Source organism: Lygodium microphyllum, chromosome 5 (genome assembly GCF_053477565.2).
Source record: "Lygodium microphyllum isolate KBCC chromosome 5, Lygodium_microphyllum_v1.1.10, whole genome shotgun sequence".
Classification (NCBI taxonomy): domain Eukaryota; kingdom Viridiplantae; phylum Streptophyta; class Polypodiopsida; order Schizaeales; family Lygodiaceae; genus Lygodium; species Lygodium microphyllum.
The window spans coordinates 145,237,426-145,255,151 of record NC_141139.1 but is presented as its reverse complement, the minus strand read 5'-3'; the positions used below and the strand labels follow the sequence as shown (position 1 = coordinate 145,255,151).

General features: G+C 43.3%; 1 protein-coding gene across 1 annotated transcript in view; it reads left to right on the top strand.

The window, feature by feature from the left end:
* Window positions 1-2,640: 2,640 nt before the first annotated feature.
* LOC148036493 (uncharacterized) overlaps window positions 2,641-17,726 on the top strand; it is a 64,697-nt gene continuing 49,611 nt past the window's right edge. Inside the window, exons 1-2 of the mRNA XM_087678485.1 lie at window positions 2,641-2,975; window positions 16,552-16,701. Coding sequence (XP_087534611.1) covers window positions 2,853-2,975; window positions 16,552-16,701 — 273 coding nt within the window. The 5' untranslated portion in view covers window positions 2,641-2,852. The remainder of the gene's footprint in view (window positions 2,976-16,551; window positions 16,702-17,726) is intronic.

The window sequence follows — 17,726 nt, the reverse complement described above, 5'->3', positions numbered from 1 at the left end:
TACCATTAGTGGATCTAGGAAATCTTTGCATTGTATCACACAACACTAGCTCAATGATTTAGTCTATTTATTCTAGATTGAATCATGTGAGAGATCATGGGATGAGGCCCAAATGCCCCCCGTTGTATTTTTTTCTAGTTTCAACCTACACTAGATTTATTCTTGTTGGCAATTATATTTGGCCATTATCACATTTTCATGTAGTGTGTATTTTTTTCTTTTCAATTCTTGCTTTAAACTTATACTCAAGGCATTTTGTTTTCCTTGAGTTATTTGGATGTAGGTCTCACATGCCATTTTGTCCTCTTATAGATGTTAATATATCTCTCTTTCTTCTTTTTTTCTCTTTTTGTGTGTGTGTGCATGTGTATGTGTGCATGTAATGCATGTGTGAGCATAGAGCATTATATACATTAACTTAATTAATCAAGTGGAACTAAATAACAATTTAAAATTAGAGTTTTGTGTGAATGAACCATATAATCATGTTTCAACATGCTTATGTGACAAGGAGTTGTTGAATCACAATTGATACAAGGAACCATCAATTCAAGAGTAATGGAATTCAAACAAGAGTAAATGAGAATTCCATTACCTTGGAACAACATTGATGACTTTCTAGCCAACATGCAGGCTAAATACTAGAGTTTCATCATGCTGCAAAGGATCAAGCTCCAAGGAGTACTAAACACATTTTAAATGAGGTAAGGTTGGCCTCAAAGGCTATATTGAGAGTGGGAAAGGATAAGGGGATTGAAGCCCATGTAGTATATGGGGGTTGAGCATCCTTGCTCCTATACCTTGCCATCCATTGCCTAGCCCATGTGACTAGTAGGGTTAGTGGATGCTTGTGCTTTTTACAAGGGACCTAAAAGAGTGGGTTAGTATTGATGAAGAAAAGAGAGAAACAACAATTTAAATTAAAAGGCATTTTAATTCTAATGCATATGGCTAAGGGTTGCCCCATTTAGCATTGAAAATTTGGGATGTCCAAATGAACATAGTGCATTCCATATGGCTCAAAGGTGGAGCATTGGGATTCATTTGTGTGTGTGTGTGTAAGAAATGAGAAAAAAGAAAAAAATAGGTATAGATGAATTCAATGCATTAGAGAAGGTTGTGCTCAATTAGGATTATAAGATTATAAATATTTAAAAAACATAAAAAGGAAGGTACAAATGTAGTGCATTTGTATAGGGTGAATGGTGCACAATTAGGTTTCTTAATAATACAATAAATACTACCAATGCATATCCCAAAGTGTAGGTGATATAGGGTAATCTTGTGTACTCCTTTGACATCCCTACCAAGTCTTGGACTTACCCTTTGTTGACTCATACTAGGCCAAGATTCCCCATCTCATCTCCTTTGGTACCTCCATGTCATGTAGTGGGTTGGACATTATATAGAGATCCACAAAGTAATAGCAAACTCTCCTCTCATTAAGCTCTGCCCTACTCAATGAGGGCTTGAAGCATGAACGCGGGATACAAAGTAGAGTAACCTCTCCTAAACCAAGCCTATCTAGGTACCCATGTTAGCGTGTCTCTACCCACTTGCTAAACTCATGCTCTAGTATATCGATTTGCAAAGCTTGACTAGCACATGGCTAACCATGATGGTCCTTCAGTTACTCAACACTTATAGAGTCACATTCTTTTAAAATAGATACTATAGTTTTAATTGACCAATTTTGGTAGGAAAACTTTCACAAGTGACACAATTCAATGGGTGGCTAGAAGTGGTGCAAGCACGTATCATGCATGCAAAAGATGCTTTGCTACTAAAGTGTCATATCCTAGGTTTGGACATTCTCCAACTTGTTATATGTACATATCATCACATCATAATGATAAAGAAGAAGGTGGAAGTGGTGGGTTGGGTGAGGAAGGGGTGGCTATCCATGCACCTAGTAGAAAGAGGTGGCATAGTCATGCAACACCTTTGGAGATGTAATAATTATTTGTGTACCTAGTAGAAAGAGGTGGCATAGTCATGTCACACCTTTGGAGATGTAATCGGTATCTAGGCTTGGGGTATGCCAAAGACCCACTAGATCTTATTATTTTGTCCTAGGAAAAGTTGGCACAACTCATGCTCTATAGTCTTACTGATCATGCTCCCTACTTTCTTTGCACAAGGTGACAAGAGGTCACACATGCATGGTGCTATGTAGAGGACCTCCTACACTTCTTATCTGATGAGGTGAGCATATGAATTCCGATATTCATTATCATACCAACTTTTACGTGGGACATTTTTTCTTAGAGGTGTGATAGATGGGTTGGTGTAAGGCACATGGCAAGTGGAATGTTGAGGTGAGCTTTCTTGTGCTATAGTAATGGGGTAGGGCGAGATTTGTAAAGGAGTGCATTTCACAATCTTGGGCATCGACAATGGCTTTGGCAGGCACTTGCTACCGCACATACTTGCATTTTTGCAATTCCTGCTCCATCAGGGCTAGATTTCCTCATCTAGCTTCCCCCACCTATTTGTAAGTCCAATGGCTTCCACAACCATGACTTGTGTTTCTATAGTCTGCTCCACCAAGAGACATCGACTGTTAGGTATCGTCTTCTTGCCTTGTTTGAGATGCATGGATTGATTAAGTAGATGCCCTTCTCCTGCTGTCAAACTCCTTATATTGGTGGATGCTCGAGGTCAAAGACTTAGATTGTGCTCCATGTGGTTGAGGATGATAGGCCAAAGGACTTAGTGACCAGGCTTAATGTCAAGGGTGGCCTAAGGAACTTACGAGGTGCACCATCTTCAGGTGGAACATCAAAATGGTTTGGAAGGATGTTTGAACAGGCGTTATCAGAAAAAGAAGGTTCTGATGGTTCGGGATCTCAATGGCGCTCTATCGGAACGGATCCGACAACAGCAACACAACCACGACAGCGACAGCGACAGCAACAGCGGCAGCGAGGATGGACAGCGACGTCAGCTTCACCGACTTCCAAGAGGGCAATATGGTTCGACTTAACATTCTTCTGCCTGTGGCTGAGAGACGAATTAACTCTAAACGAAGAACAAAAAGTTGAAACAGCACCATCTTAAACTCCAACGTCCTACCGTTGCCTGCCCTGCATCGTTTCGATGTTCGATTTCGCATGGAAAACTTACTTATGATGCTTCAGACCGAGTTCAATACCAGTTCCACCTAGACTAAGACCTGCATTGCTAGATGAATATCGGTTCGCACTTTTACTTGAAAGGCCTTATCAGGGTCTTTCATGATAATATATAGAGATAGATAGATTACTTTCGTTCACTCTTTGGTTGGTGATTGCAGCATTCATTCATTGATGACTTCCTTGATGATGATGATGATGAGGCATATCTCCCACGATTCCAATTGCATTTTGATGATGATGCTGCTGATGATGAGGCCGTATCCACTGTGATTCCGACTGCATTCTTGGGGACTACAGTTATTGAGATACCTCTCATTAAGTTGCCCTGCACTGCATGGTGCTTGCACCGCTATTGGTGGCTCTTGATGACAAATGACTGCACAATCAACCCAATTTCCTGAAAGATGTCCAGTTGCTATCCTCAATGGCTGCTTAGGCACTATCATCTCCACCTGCTCATTGTCTTTTTTGGTGCACCCCTTGTGAGGATACATTGTTGATGCTGGATCTGTGGATATATTTTCCTTGAACAATCGAGGGAAAGCCCTTGCATGACTACTAGCATCCCTGCTCAGAAGGACATTGAAATCTGATGATATTGGCTTCTTAAATGGCTTTGTGTAGCCTCTGTAGGTGGAGCAGATTTACAAAAGGTATATAGGTAGTCATTTCTTTGGTCATCTTTGTGAATATGGAGTAATATGGATTCCGGGGAAGGATTGTAAACAACGTCTCCCTGTGCTTCTCTCATGGTTGTTGATTGTGAATTGCGTCAGCCATAGTAATGATAGGGAGTGGATTGTGTTGTGGATTGGGTTGCTTGTCCCTAAGTGTTGAAGTGAGGTGGGGTTGTTGGATTGTGATTGAACTGAAGGAAGCAATTGGAGCTTGGATTGAAGCTAATTGGGCCATCAGTCCCTTTATAAGGGGCTGTAAGGGGTTGATGCAGGGTTGTAAGGGGCTGTCAACTCCCTCTTAATGCCATGCATCACACAAAATCTTTTAAACTCATTAAAGATATACTCCCCTCCATTATCCATTCTTATAGCTTTTGCATGAAACTTTTTAAAAGCATCAAATACTTCCTTTTTGCTCTTTAGTACCAACATCCATGACTTTCTACTGAAATCATCAATAAAAGTGAGAAAGTATCTTGCACTCCCATGTGAATTAACAGACACGCACACATTTGAATGTATTAAGTCAAGAGCATTGGACTTCTTAACAACACCAGAGTAATAAGGAGACTTCACATGTTTTTCATATATGCAATCATTACAAAAGTCGAGTCTAGAGCCTTTTATATTAAATCTCATTCAAAAACTTGCCAAGTAATGCTTTACAATGTAAATAATACAAAATCTCTTTTTTGCTTCCTTTAATAATCAATATAGAGTCATTGTGGATCTTTCAAGTTCTACCACCAAAGGTAGTAAAATACCCTCTTGCATTAAGCTGCCCAATTGATAGTAGTCTTTTTCTTTATGCCAGGTATATATCTGACATCATGCAAAATCAGCTCTTGATCATTTTCAAGGGCCAAGTGAATGATATCTACACTCTCTATTTCACATGTATAATTGTTGCCCAAGTAAACCTTGCCTAGACAACCTAAAGTGTATTCAGAAAATGACTCTAAAGAGGGAGTGACATGAAAAGAGGCATTGCTGTTCACTATCCATGATTGAGACAGCCCATCATAGGTTGAAAGTAAGGTATCAATTACCTCCTTTTTAGTGATGTGCATATCACCTGCTACTGCCATAATATCTATATCATTACATAAGGTTGCAACAAGTATCTCTCCAATGTCAGAGAGTTCTTCAATAACCACACCAGAGGCAACATTTGCTTTTGCAACTTTTGAGGGAGAGCTGTCATCATATTTCTTATCATCCTTATTTTTCTTTCCTTATTGTTTCTTTCTTTCTTACTCTTTCTTGTAGTAGCGACAATCGGGGTTTTTATATCCTTTACGTCCACATTGATAGCAAGTGACATCTTGTTGTTTGCCCTTGCTTTTACTTCTGCTTTTGCCTTTATTTCTTGCAGTACCTTTCTTGCCTCTCAGATGATAAGCTGAACCATTGATTTCTCCATTGGACTTTCTTCTAATCTCCTCATTGAGAATAGAGCTTCTAATACCATCGAAGGTTAAAGTAGGATTGTTGCTTAATGAAACAACCAAAGACTCCAAACTATCAAGCAAAGTCAGCAATAAGAAAATGACCTTCAATTTATCATTGAAGGGTTGCAAACTAGAGTCTTGTAATTGGCTCAAAATCCCTGTGAAAGCACTCAGATGCTCTGATGCGGGCTTAGACTCATCCAACTCTATGTTTACAAGCTTACGCATAAGGTGAACTTGATTTACTGGAGTTGTATTTTTATAAGTGTCCATCAACTTTTTCCATATGGCATAAGCTGTATCAAGATGCTTAATGTTTGTAAGTACATCATCAGATACGGCCATTTTAATGTATGCAATGACTTTCTTGTTGAATCTAGCCCAATCCTCATCTGTCATGGTTGTAGGCTTGACTTCCAAAAGAGCATCATCACAATCCTTGAGAAACAAAATGCCTTGCATCCTGTCCTCCCACAAGTTAAAACCAGTGCCATCAAATCTCTTGATTTCAAGAAGCGATTTAGTGTGATTGCTGCGTGAAGCATTTGCAGCCATGGTTTCCAGCAATGTACCCAAGAAAAATACAGCAATTTATAACATCAAACAATGAGCTGAATGTTCGATTAATATCAGCCAACTATTTCAAGCAATGAGAGCAAGGTTTAGTCCAAGTACATGTATAGTAGTGAAACTGATGACATTGAGCAGTATAACTGAAATTTCAGCATATACGCAAAGCATACATCACCACTAGGTGACTCCCACTTCAACAGTATCACCAAAAGTACATTTGCAATGATCCCAGATTTGCAAATGATCACTAAGACTGTTGCAAAATGACTATTTAGCAATACATCAACTCAATCGAAGTTGCCCAACATATGTATTGTTGCGTGTGTGACCAAGTACTTTTGATATACAAAAGAAACCAAGATCCTCTGTTCAATGTTTTATAAGTGGGGAATGAATCTCATTGCTTACAGCACCAAGATTGCATCAACAATGTTTCCAATGTACATTTCAAACATTATTTTTACCAAAATTTTCAAATTTAAGCAAAACCCCCAAAATTTTACTGACAAATCTGAACCGATTGCATCAGTACATCTTCCCTAGCATCAAGTGCAAGCAAATGTCGCAGAAATTTCACAAATTCTGCAAAAGCCCCAAATTTTAGGGTCCAGGAGTGCACAAATTTCCAAGAAATTGGCTCAATTAAGCAAAAATTTCACTTGCATCTGAAAATCCCCGAAAGTTTTGAGACCCATGCACTCAATGTCTGCAATTTGTGGATGAGGAATCACTAAAACATGTGTCTGGCACCAAATCTGGGAAAAGCCCCAAATTTCGAGTAACAGATTTGCACAGATTTGTGTTCTGTGCTTGCTCGCACGAACACTAGGAAGAGAGGGAATAAATCAGACTGAAATTTTTTGATTTTAAGACAAAAAAAGGGGGCTGTTGACTTGTCCGTCTGATGAAGACAGGCGCCTGTAGCTCGTCGTGTTGTGCTGACCTGAAGCCTACATCGCCTCGCCACATGCAGCCTCTGTTTGTCATCCGTGCGCTGGTCGTCAGTCCTGTTGACTGTCTCTGTCTCCCGTGTGTTGTGCGCACGCTGGTCCCGTTGGTCCCTGTCGATTGTTTACTCGCCTTGTGTGCTGTTGACTGGTCGTCCACTCTTCAACAGCCCGCCAGACTGTTATGCTTGCAGCAGACGTTACCTGAGCTATTGATTATTGGTCCCAATGATGAAGAGAGAACACTGTTTGCAGTGACTACCACCTTGCACCATCGAGCTTTGATACCGGTTTGTTGCACACAAGTGCTAACCTGAATGTGAGCGTGGAGTGAACAGAGGTCGAGCAGAGAGTTGAGAGAATCGAGTAAGAGTGTATGAGTGTGTTGGAATGTACACAAAGAATAAAAGTGTATTTATATGTTAGGGTATGAGTAAAGGGTGTGTTCACACCCGTAAGTTTATACACATTGGATAAATGGGAGTTTACACCCGAAGGGGCTTTACACCCAACAAAATATACCCTAACTTGAAAAAACAAAACACTAATCTAACATGAAACACTCAAGTATGTGTCAGAGTGCAGCGAATGCGGAAGCGTATGAACAAGATTGAAAGAAATTGAAGAGAGAGAAAGGGAGAGAGAAAAGAGGTAGAAGAACACATAAATCTGTAGTCAATGAATGTTGAAATAAAGAGGGAAGATACACAAGGGCTGTAGATGTATCTCCTGGAGCTGAATCTCTCCCACCAACACCTAGAAATAAAGTGTGGGCCGATCACTGCCCGGTTCTCCTGACACTTGACCCCCCACCATCTACCCTAGACATGTGATCTTGTCAGATTCCTAACTCGATCTATAGGAGGGAGGAGGTGACGAGACAGATAGAGCAGGTTTGGACCAAGGAGTGGGGTAGGAGGGACCAGATCGCATAGGAGATTGCAGAGGCCCTAGCCGAGTCGAGCAGAATCTGCCAAGAGGCAGCCTTACAGGCCAGGTAGCAGAGTTGGGAGGAGGAGAGAGCACTCTGACAGGACCTTGCAGCCACACAGAGATTATTACAGGAGGCACCAAGGGATCCCACTCTCCACGCACAGGAGGTGCGCGCACGAGCAACCATTGCTGGCCTAGAGGATAAGCACTCGGAGATCTCTTTCCGTACCTCAGCAGCTTTCTGGGCGTGGAAGGGAGATACGATGTGCAAGGAGTTCTTCCAGGTGCACCAGCCTCACTCTTGAGGAGAGCAGATACATAGCCTTCGAGATTAGTATGGGAGGACTCGTTCTAGCCCAGATGAGGTGATGGAGATCGCCACCAACTACTACAGCCACGTGTTCCAGCAGGAGACATCCTTGGTTAGAGGGCAGCGATGTAGACAGCAGGTTTGGGATCACGTCCTGTCCCTCGTCTTAGAGGAGATGGGACACTCCCTCCTAACCCCCTTCACAGAGAAGGAACTAGAGGAGGCTTTCCATACACAGGATGGGTAGAAATGCCCGAGAGAGGATGGTTTCTCTAAGGCCTTATTCACTACCTATTGGGAAGTGGTGAAGGACCCCCTGCTAATGGCCTTCCAAGAGATCTTCACTTTAGGACAGATGCCAGGGAGTCTTTCGGCAGGCCTTATCAGTCTTCTCCCCAAAGGGGGAGACCGGTTGGAGCTTTCCCAGTGGAGACTGTTCTCATTATTGTCAGTGGCCTATAAGGCATTGGCAAAGATGATTGGTAGGCGACTACACCTCGTGCTTCCAGACATCATTCATGACACATAGACAGGCTTTAGGAATAACCTTCTTTGAGGCGACAGAGTGGGCTCAGCACAATGGGCAGAGACTGGCCGTACTACTCTTGGATTTTGAGAAAGCTTATGACAGGGTGGACTGGGACTTGCTAGAGGGCACCATGGTGAGGTTGGGTTTTCCCTAGGCTTGGATTTGCGGGGTCTCCGCACTTTACAGATCGGTATGACAGGGGTCTCATAGGTGGTAGATGTGGGGAGGAGTTTTGGTTTGAGAGATCGGTACGGCAGGGCTGTCCCTTGGCCTCGTTGTTCCTACTCTTTGCAAAGGCGATGTCCCATTTCCTTAGGTCACATGTGAGTGGATTATGCGGCCTCCGACTTCCAATGAGAGAGGCGACTGAGCTGTTAGACTCAGAGTATGCAGATGACACAGCACTCTACATAGAAGACGACGAGTTGATGCTGGAGAAAGGGAGGCTGGCTCTTGAGGTGTTCTGTCTTGTAGCAAGAGCGAAAATCAACTGGCGAAAGTCGGTTGGTCTCCTCACAGACCCAGACTCTAGTACGGAGTGGGGCGTCCACCTAGGATTTAGATGGGTGAGCAGAGGGTAGACCGTCCGATACCTAGGGTTCTAGGTGGGACTCGACATCACCCCCGCCCAGTAGTTTCTTCCTATCCTTGATTCTATTCAAAGGAAGCTGACTTATTGGAGTACGGCTCGCCTCTCACTAGCCGGCCAAGCCCTGGTGGTTAACCAGGCCCTCCTAGCAACGGCCTGGTATATCGCCTCGTGTTGGTGCTTCTCCTCATTCTATGTAGTGCAGCTTCACCGCCTAGTGCAGAACTTCCTTTGGTCAGGGTCAGATGGCTCTAGGGATTCCAAGGCCAAGTGTCAAAAGATGACGTACTAGTGAGACAGTAGGGTTGGCGGGGAGGAACACGGAGTGAACTCGGCAAACATGGAGAAGAGAAGAGAGAAGAAACTCTGATGAATGGAAGGATGAAGTTCTAAATCATGGAGTGAATGTGATACAAGGGAACAAGGGTACCGTAGCACAAGGAAGATGATGATGACAACCACGAACCACGAACTGCAATGTCCTTCTGAAGGGGTGTGAGGGTAGTGGAGAGGTTGGAGAGAAGAGGTGACATACTGAATGAATCAGCTGTAAGGAATGAATGAGAGAGTGGCCTATAAATAGGCATAGCTAGTCTAGGATGGTGCCCCTTTTTGGGGCTGCAAACCCTAAACGCAAAACGCAGAAACGCGAAAACGCAAACTGTGGGTGAAGGGTTTCTCAACACCCCCTCTCAGACCCAAAAGAGGAAAAAGAGAAGAGTGAGGTGGAGATGCAATGCTACATGCTCAAGAATGCTCATGCAGCAGGTGCCACTTGGACAGTGTCCCTTGTGGGAAAATTGTTCACTTGTACAAGTGCCCTAGTACAAAGATGATGAAAACATGCAATGCATAGGAGGAATGTCGGACTTTGTGTGGTGCCGAGAACCATAAGGATATGCCCGTACTCGATTTCGGAAGGTGGCTTCATGCTGAGAAGGGACGAAGGCAAGAAGAAGACGTAGAGGATTCCTAAGATCCAAGATTTCCACCAGAATGGGAACCTGCAGTAAAGAACAGTAGACAGAGTGAATTGGAGAACCCGAAACTCAACCTCGGGAGAGAAGCCACTAGCTCCATGCATCCATGTTGGAAGGAATACGAAGGCCTCGTCACCAAGTCATGGCTGAACCTTCGAGGTCCCGATCTAGGTGGTACCTGAAGATCCTGGGTATCAGTAGAAGAGATGACTGGTCGAAGACAGCCACCCCGAGAAAGTAGAGGATGGGTGAATAACTTCATGTGGAGTAGGTTCCCCCTTTGAGGTGGGAGGTGGAGGGGCCCCCGCTGAAGTCGAAGAAGAAGTAGATACCCCCTCTGAGGGCAAAGAAATAACATCCCCTTCTAAATCCCCCTCGGAAGTAGATAGGGAATTCAAAAACTCATGGATCACGGACTCCGAAATGTCTGATGACGAAGGAAGTGTTGTCGGTCGTGCTAAAGAAGGTATCTGGGGTTCCAAAGAGCTCCCGGAGGTAGTCTCTCGAACCTTAGTCGAGGGTGGGGAAGGGTGGGGCTCAGAATGAGCAAGAGGTGGGCAACAGTCGTTGTCGCTCAGTGGAGTAGACTGGGTAGCCGAAGAAGAGGAAGGAGTCGAGTAGTCACTGTCTCTCGAAGGAGCAGATTGACGAGGAGATGGTATCAAACAATCATTGTCTCTCGATGGAGCAGATTGTTGAACCGCAGGCCGTGGTAGCCACTGCACCTGAAAATAGGTGGGAGAAGACTGCCGCTGGCATTGCAACGATCTCCAGGAGGTCGTAGCGCCAACTGATCCTCCATGTGCTCGAAAGGACTTAGTGCATATTGGATGTATCTTATTGCCTTGAGCATAGTACTTTGATAGTAGATGTAGAATGATCTGTGTGGCCCAAAAAGGAGAGGTGGCACAAGGAGTGCCTGGTGGAAGACGCATATACTCCGGGGGGGTGGGGAGTAAGGGTCGAAGTTGGCAAGCATTGGTGGTGTGTCCAGTGATGCCACAGTAGGAGCACCCAGTAGTTTGGTCATCTATTGGTAAAGAAGCCATGGATACCAATATGCCTTGCTGAAGAAGGAAGAGGTCAGCCACCATAAACCACGAACTGCAATATCCGTCTCAAGGGGTGTGAGGGCAGTGTGAAGCACAAACTGCAATGTCCGCCTCAAGGGGTGGAAGGGTAGTGGAAGGGCTAGAAGTGAGCTGCCAGCGGAAGGAGAATGTGACCAGCAGTAAGAGGTTGCAACCAGTAGAAAAACAGAAGTGAGGAGAGAGAAAGACAAAAAACGCAGGCTGCAGGAGAGAGAAAGACTAAAAACGCAGGAAAAAACAGTAGCAGTAGTCAATATGCTGAAATCAGCTTTGAACAGTGTGTGATAGGTTGGAAACAGGTGCCAGACTGTTGTAGACAGCAATGGCCAGCTTGGATCGCGATGTCCTCCATGTTTGGGGTGTGGGTAGCAAGCTGAAATACCTGAAATCTGCAAAAACGAGATTGTTTTCTAAATGGAGAGAAATCAGCAATAGTCAGTCTGCTGTAAACAGCTGCAAACTGTGGGTTGAAGACTGAAATAACTAGAGAGCTCATTAGAAACAAATTCACCACCCTTATCCGATTGTACTGTCTTCAATTTTTGGCTTGACTAGTTCTCCTCAAAGAGTAACCAATTCTTAAAGTGGGAGAACGCCTTTGACTTCAACGGCAAAAAATAAGCCCATGTCATCCTGCTAAAATCGTTCAGCATGAAATACAGGCTCCCCTTAAGGGACTCTGTCCTCATAGGTCTTCATAGATCTATAGATACAAGCTCCAAGGGTGCTGAAGACCTCCTCGAAGCCTTGCTGGGAATCGCATCACGATGTTGTTTCCCACGAATGCAGGATATACACGGCTGCTGGCTCACCACAATGTCTGACAGACCTCAAACAAGCTATCCTTTAGAAGCCTTTTGAAGGTAATCATAATTTAGGTGGCCAAACCGAGCACGCCAAAGCTCAGATTATGTTTGAGAGGTAAGAAGAAGAGAGGTCAAGGCGGAAGGAGACTTCAACTTTAGACTCCGTTCTCCTCATAATTGGAAGTAAGCACCTGTCTCGATCCACGATCAAAAATCCGAAAGGAATCCTTGTCAAACTCAACCAAGAGGTCGAGAATACGAATCTTGTGTACTGAAAGCAAATGGTAACCCAAGCTTGGCACATAAAGTATCTTTGAAGTATGAGCACTACCTTGCCCATTTGGAATAAGCTGTATATTAACCCTCCCTTGAATAGGGACAAAAGAGTTATCACCGATGAGAATTTTTCCATGCAAAGACTTTAAATATGCGATACTGGTTGTAGGAGTCATGTGCCGAGAGGCACCATTGTCAACAATCCATTCACAAGAATGTGGAGCTATCAATGTAGCATCAGAAGCCCTAGGGATTGATGTCTCAATTACTTCCAAGTGGAGGAAGGCAGCTGATGAGGGAGCAGCCACCACTCTTGAATCCTTTGAAGACTTCTTCTTCTTCTTCTCCTTGTCGGGGCAATCCTTCTTCTAGTGACTTGTCTTGCCATAGATGTGATAAGTGGAACCCTTCTCTTTGTCCTTCGATTTGTCCTCCTCCTTTTGGTCATTTTTCTTCTTCTCCAAATGAGAAAGCACTTTCATTCCAGTTCGACTCATGTGTCCCCACCGGCTATGCCACAAAGAAACACTTGGTTGCTCGGTTATGGCGACTACATGGTCACGTATGCTAGATACATACAAAGGATACAAAGTATCACTTTTAGAGCCCTTAGCAACGATGCGAGAGCCCTTACAAATTTTCCATTTGCTATCCCCCCAAAGGTGGTATGATAGCCTTCGTCATCTAGCTGCCTTGTGCTTATCAAGCTCTTATTGAGCTGAGGTACATGCCTCACATTATGCAAAACAAACACAGAGCCATGCTAAAATTCCAATTTCACACTGCCAATACTTGCAATTTTACATGCATAGTTATCCCCAAAGCGGACAACACCACGTGCACCACCATTGTAGTCGGAAACACACTCATGATGCGGTGTAACATGAAAAGACACACTTGAATCAAGTATCCAAGTATGCATGTCATCATCAAAATTTGCAATCAATGCATGTGCACTTAAAGAAGAAGCAAGGAGTACATCATTGTCATTGTCATTCTCATGAGTGATTACATTTGCCTCCTCTATCTTCACATTGCTTTTCTTTGGCTGTTCTTTTTCTCAACCTTGTTGTCGTTAACGTTTTTGCTTTTGCCTTTCTCTTTCTTTAATTGAAAACAGTTTGATTTGTAGTGCCCTTTCCTGGCACAATGATGACACTCCATAATTCTGCCACGAGACTTACAGCGTGCTCTATTTTTAGAACTGTCCTTTTGTTGAAATCTATCCCTAGTGTGCAATGCATTAGAATACTTGTTTGCTGAATTCTTTTGCATGTTGAGTTCTTCTATCAGCAAAGAACTCTCCACATCAGAATATAATAGCTAAGCATTTGAGTTACTCAAAGCTGTCCTAAAAGTATTCCAACTTTCAAGCAGAGTGCATTGCAAGAAAGTAGCCTTGAAGTCATCATCAATGTGGAAATCCAAAGCAATTAGCTAACTGAAAATTGAGTTGAACTCATTCAAATGTACAAACATGGCTATACCTTCCTTCATGCGAAGATTTATCAACTTTTTGAGCCAATAAACCTTGCTAGCTGCACTTTTTTGAGCATACAATTCCTTAAGTCTTTGCCACATTTCATATGCAGAACAAAATTCAGCTTCTCAATGTTAAAGAGCAAGTTGTCTGACACTGAGAGCTCTATGGTAGAGCATGTAAGCTCATTTAAATCATCCTACTCTTCTTGTTCCATACCTGCTGGTTTTATTTCCTTCACTTTGATGTGCTTCACCTATTTCTTTTGCACCAAGACATTGTAGCACTATTTTTTCCATATTGCAAAATTGTGTGTACCCTAAAGCTTCTTGATGTGCAAAAGGTTGCTGTCGTCACTGTCTCCAGCCATGATTTGCAGCACTAAATTGACTCAAATATCAGCAAATGCATGCCCAAATATCACACAAATGACCATGGCACACTGCAAGTACCAACCAATAGTGAAATCAGGAAATTGCAGAGATTTCAGATCTGCAAATTGATTTCCTGAATTAGAGAATGTCTGCTACTACACTCCACAATCAATTACAGCCACTTTTATAGGCCAATGCACCAATTGCATGTGAAATCCCCAAAATTCTGCTGCAATTTTTGCTCCAAATGCATTCTTGGGCACAAATTTGATGATTGTGGTTAAAAGCCCCAAATTTTCAAAGGCAAATCCGCCCAAATTGGGTCAATACATGTACCCATGTGCATATACCAGGAATTCTTGCACAATTTGATGAAATTCTACAAAAGCTCCAATTTTCTTGGGTTTGGTGTGGACAAATTTAAGTGGAATTGACAAAATTTCACTAAAATGTGAAAAGCCTCAAAATTTCTTGGGTCTGGTATGCACAAAATTAAGTGAAATTGACAAAATTTCACTAAAATGTGAAAAACCCTGAATTTCCTGGGCAAATGTGCACCAAATTTGCAATTTCTGAGTCAGATTGTCTTGTTCTACATCAAAATCCACAAATCCGGGAAAAGCCCCGAATTTTTGGCTCAAAATTTCACTGTGCTTGCTCATGCAAACGGCCATCAGTTGGGGGGGGGGGGGGGGGGGGGGACAAATTGCAGAAAATAATAAAAAATGATGAAAAATGTCAGTTGAATTGTGACCCAGTGACTGTGTTGACTTGACGCGTGCCGCCTGCTTGGTTAGGGCTGACCTGTCCAGCCCGTTTCAGCCGACGGCCTGCTCACCAGGCCCGCCTGCTTAGTCACAGCTAACCTATCCAGCCCGTTGCCTGCTCGTAGTTGACATGCCACTTGACCAGCCTGCTGCCTGTCCAGCTCATGTCCGATTGTGCCTCGAGAAGTGTGCACTCCTTGCCTGTTCTAATGCCAGTTTGTTAGCGAGTGTGCAAGGATCGAGACATGCGAGGTTGAGATATGCACAGTGAGAGAGGGAGTGAGTGCAGAGTAGAGAATGAGATAGAGAGTAAAAGACTCAATGTGGGTACAATTACGAAGTGTACCACTTTAGGTTTTTTTGATAATATATATGTGGCACATGTGTAAGGGTGGGTGCACACCTGAACACCGTAAAAGGCACAGTGACCCTTTGTTCCCGACAAAAGCCTTTAGGCTTTGGCAAGGTTGTAGGCTTTCTACCATTTGGGGATTGATATGCTGTCATACCTTGTATATGTTAACATCATTCACTTTAGCGGCATTTGTTATACTTATTGTGTTACTTCGGTTGTTTTGGTTTGAACCCTCCCATGCACACATGCACTTTTTACTTTATTGTTGGAGAAGGGTGTTTTCCTTGTGTGAACACCCATTAAGAGTGTGGTACTTAGGGTTGTACTTTCATATTTTTCATTCACATTCGTGGATGTGACATTCCAGCACCAAGCACTTGAGTGCATGTGCCCCCCCCTCCCTTCCACCCCGAAGCAGGGGGCCCTAACTCACTGTGAGAGAGAGAGTGTGTGTGTAGTGATCTCCTACCCAATGAAGGTATGTGCATGCATTAGGTGCAGTCATTCAGTCACCTGCAACCTGTTTCACACATGTTCTCAGCCTGTTTTGGATGTATATTGCTGGTCAAACCATCATGCTTCATGGGTGGCAGTGTCTCTCACTTGAATAGCATCTTTTGGTGGCTGGGTGGCCCTTTCATGGGAAGCAGGTTGGACAGCAGTAGGTTGGCCACCTTTGGCAGGTAGTTGGCCATCATGACATGGAGGTTGGCCATCATGACATGGAGGTTGGCCATCTTCCATGCCATTGCCTATTAAGGCAGCATTGTCAGCCTCCAGCAACATCTTCTTTCTTCCACCTCATCATCCTCCCATTGACTGAATTCCTCACCATCCTGCCCTCAGTCTGGCATCCTCATTGACACTCACACATGTAGGGGCTGACTGTTTGCAGCCTTGCATCAGTTTCCACATCAGAGCGTTCCTTATTTCTCTTGCATTCATTTCGTCTCTCTCTTCTCTTCTAACTCCATGCTTGAATTCTTGCTTCCATTGTGCACTCTCATAGGTTTTACTCGAGGATGAATGATTTAAAGAACTTCCATTAGTTTCTTGGCGTGGAGATTCTTCATAGTATAATTTCTTTCTTTCTCACTTGAAATATGTTGGGAGTTACTTTATGCTTTTGGCATTGCTTCTCTTTTTCATCATCACCTTAATTTATATTCACTAAGTTTTCAGTAGGTTCTCTCTCTCTCTCTCTCTCGGTTCACCTATTTCATGTCATGCATAATTTGATTGGAACAGAATTGAATAGACTGACTGCTTTTGGTAGGTGAAGATCGACCCATCAGTTTCCAGGGAAATTGCAGCTGGAAGAAAGGCAAAAGATGACTTTATTGGAGGCAGGGACTTCTCAAGAGTCCGCCGCTTTGATGATAATGCTCGAAAAGCTCGCATTTTTGCTTCTAATGCTGGAATTGCAGTAAGTGATTGCACATCTTGCTTTGGTATTCTTCATCCTCCGTTTTGGCACTTTTCTTGGGGCTAGGTTACACAATGGATAATGCTTTTGGGTGTGTGGTTGATTGTCTTTTTTGGCAATTATGAACTTAACTTGACAATGCTTCTCTTAACCACTTGCAAAATGTATATCAGCATGAAACCTGTGATCCCTTTGTTTTTCTTCAATTTTTCTTATTTGGAAGGGGGATGGATTCTTTTGAAGGGGTTTTAGCTTGTTTGTTTGTTGGCTCGGTGTGACACATTCTTGGCTGGGGTTGGGAAGGTGGCGAGTGATGTTGTATTGCCATTATATTTCTGAAGCAGGTTGCCATGGCAATGAATTGCACATGGCTGCAGGGAGACTCCTGTGATCTGTGATAACAACTTGGCACTGACTTTGTGCTTGTAGCATGGCACTTGTGCTTGAGATCCTCCTGGTGGCATTTTCTCTCCTCCTTTGACAGGTGCCATGCTTTCTTGGTGCTGCCTTGCTTTGGTATTCTTCATCCTCCATTTTGGCACTTCTCTTGGGGCTAAGTTACATGATTGATAATGTTTTTGGGTCTATGGTCGATTGTCCTTTTCAGCAATTATGAACTTGATGATGCTTCACTTAATCACTTGCAAAATGTATACCAGCATGAATCCTTTGATCCCTTTGTTTTTCTTTGAGTTTTCTTATTTGGAAGGGGGATGTATTCTTTTGAAGGGATTTTAGCAGATAATTTCTGTGTACCAGTGATGATTTGCATTGTGTTCTGTAGGGATGGTCTCTTACAAAAGACTTTCAGGTGTTGGCTTTTGTGTGCTGTCGGCCAACCCTAGAGGGCATTATTCCCTCAGGCCAGCTGAAGGTCTTTGGACTATCTTATTGTAGCTGATCTTGATCTCACATATCTATTTTGGTATTGAGATCTCATCCTTGGAGTTGGTCCTTTCATTTTTGAACGACTCAAGGGAGAAAACTGCTGATTTTCTTTTCTAGAAAGGTGTGAACTTCATGAG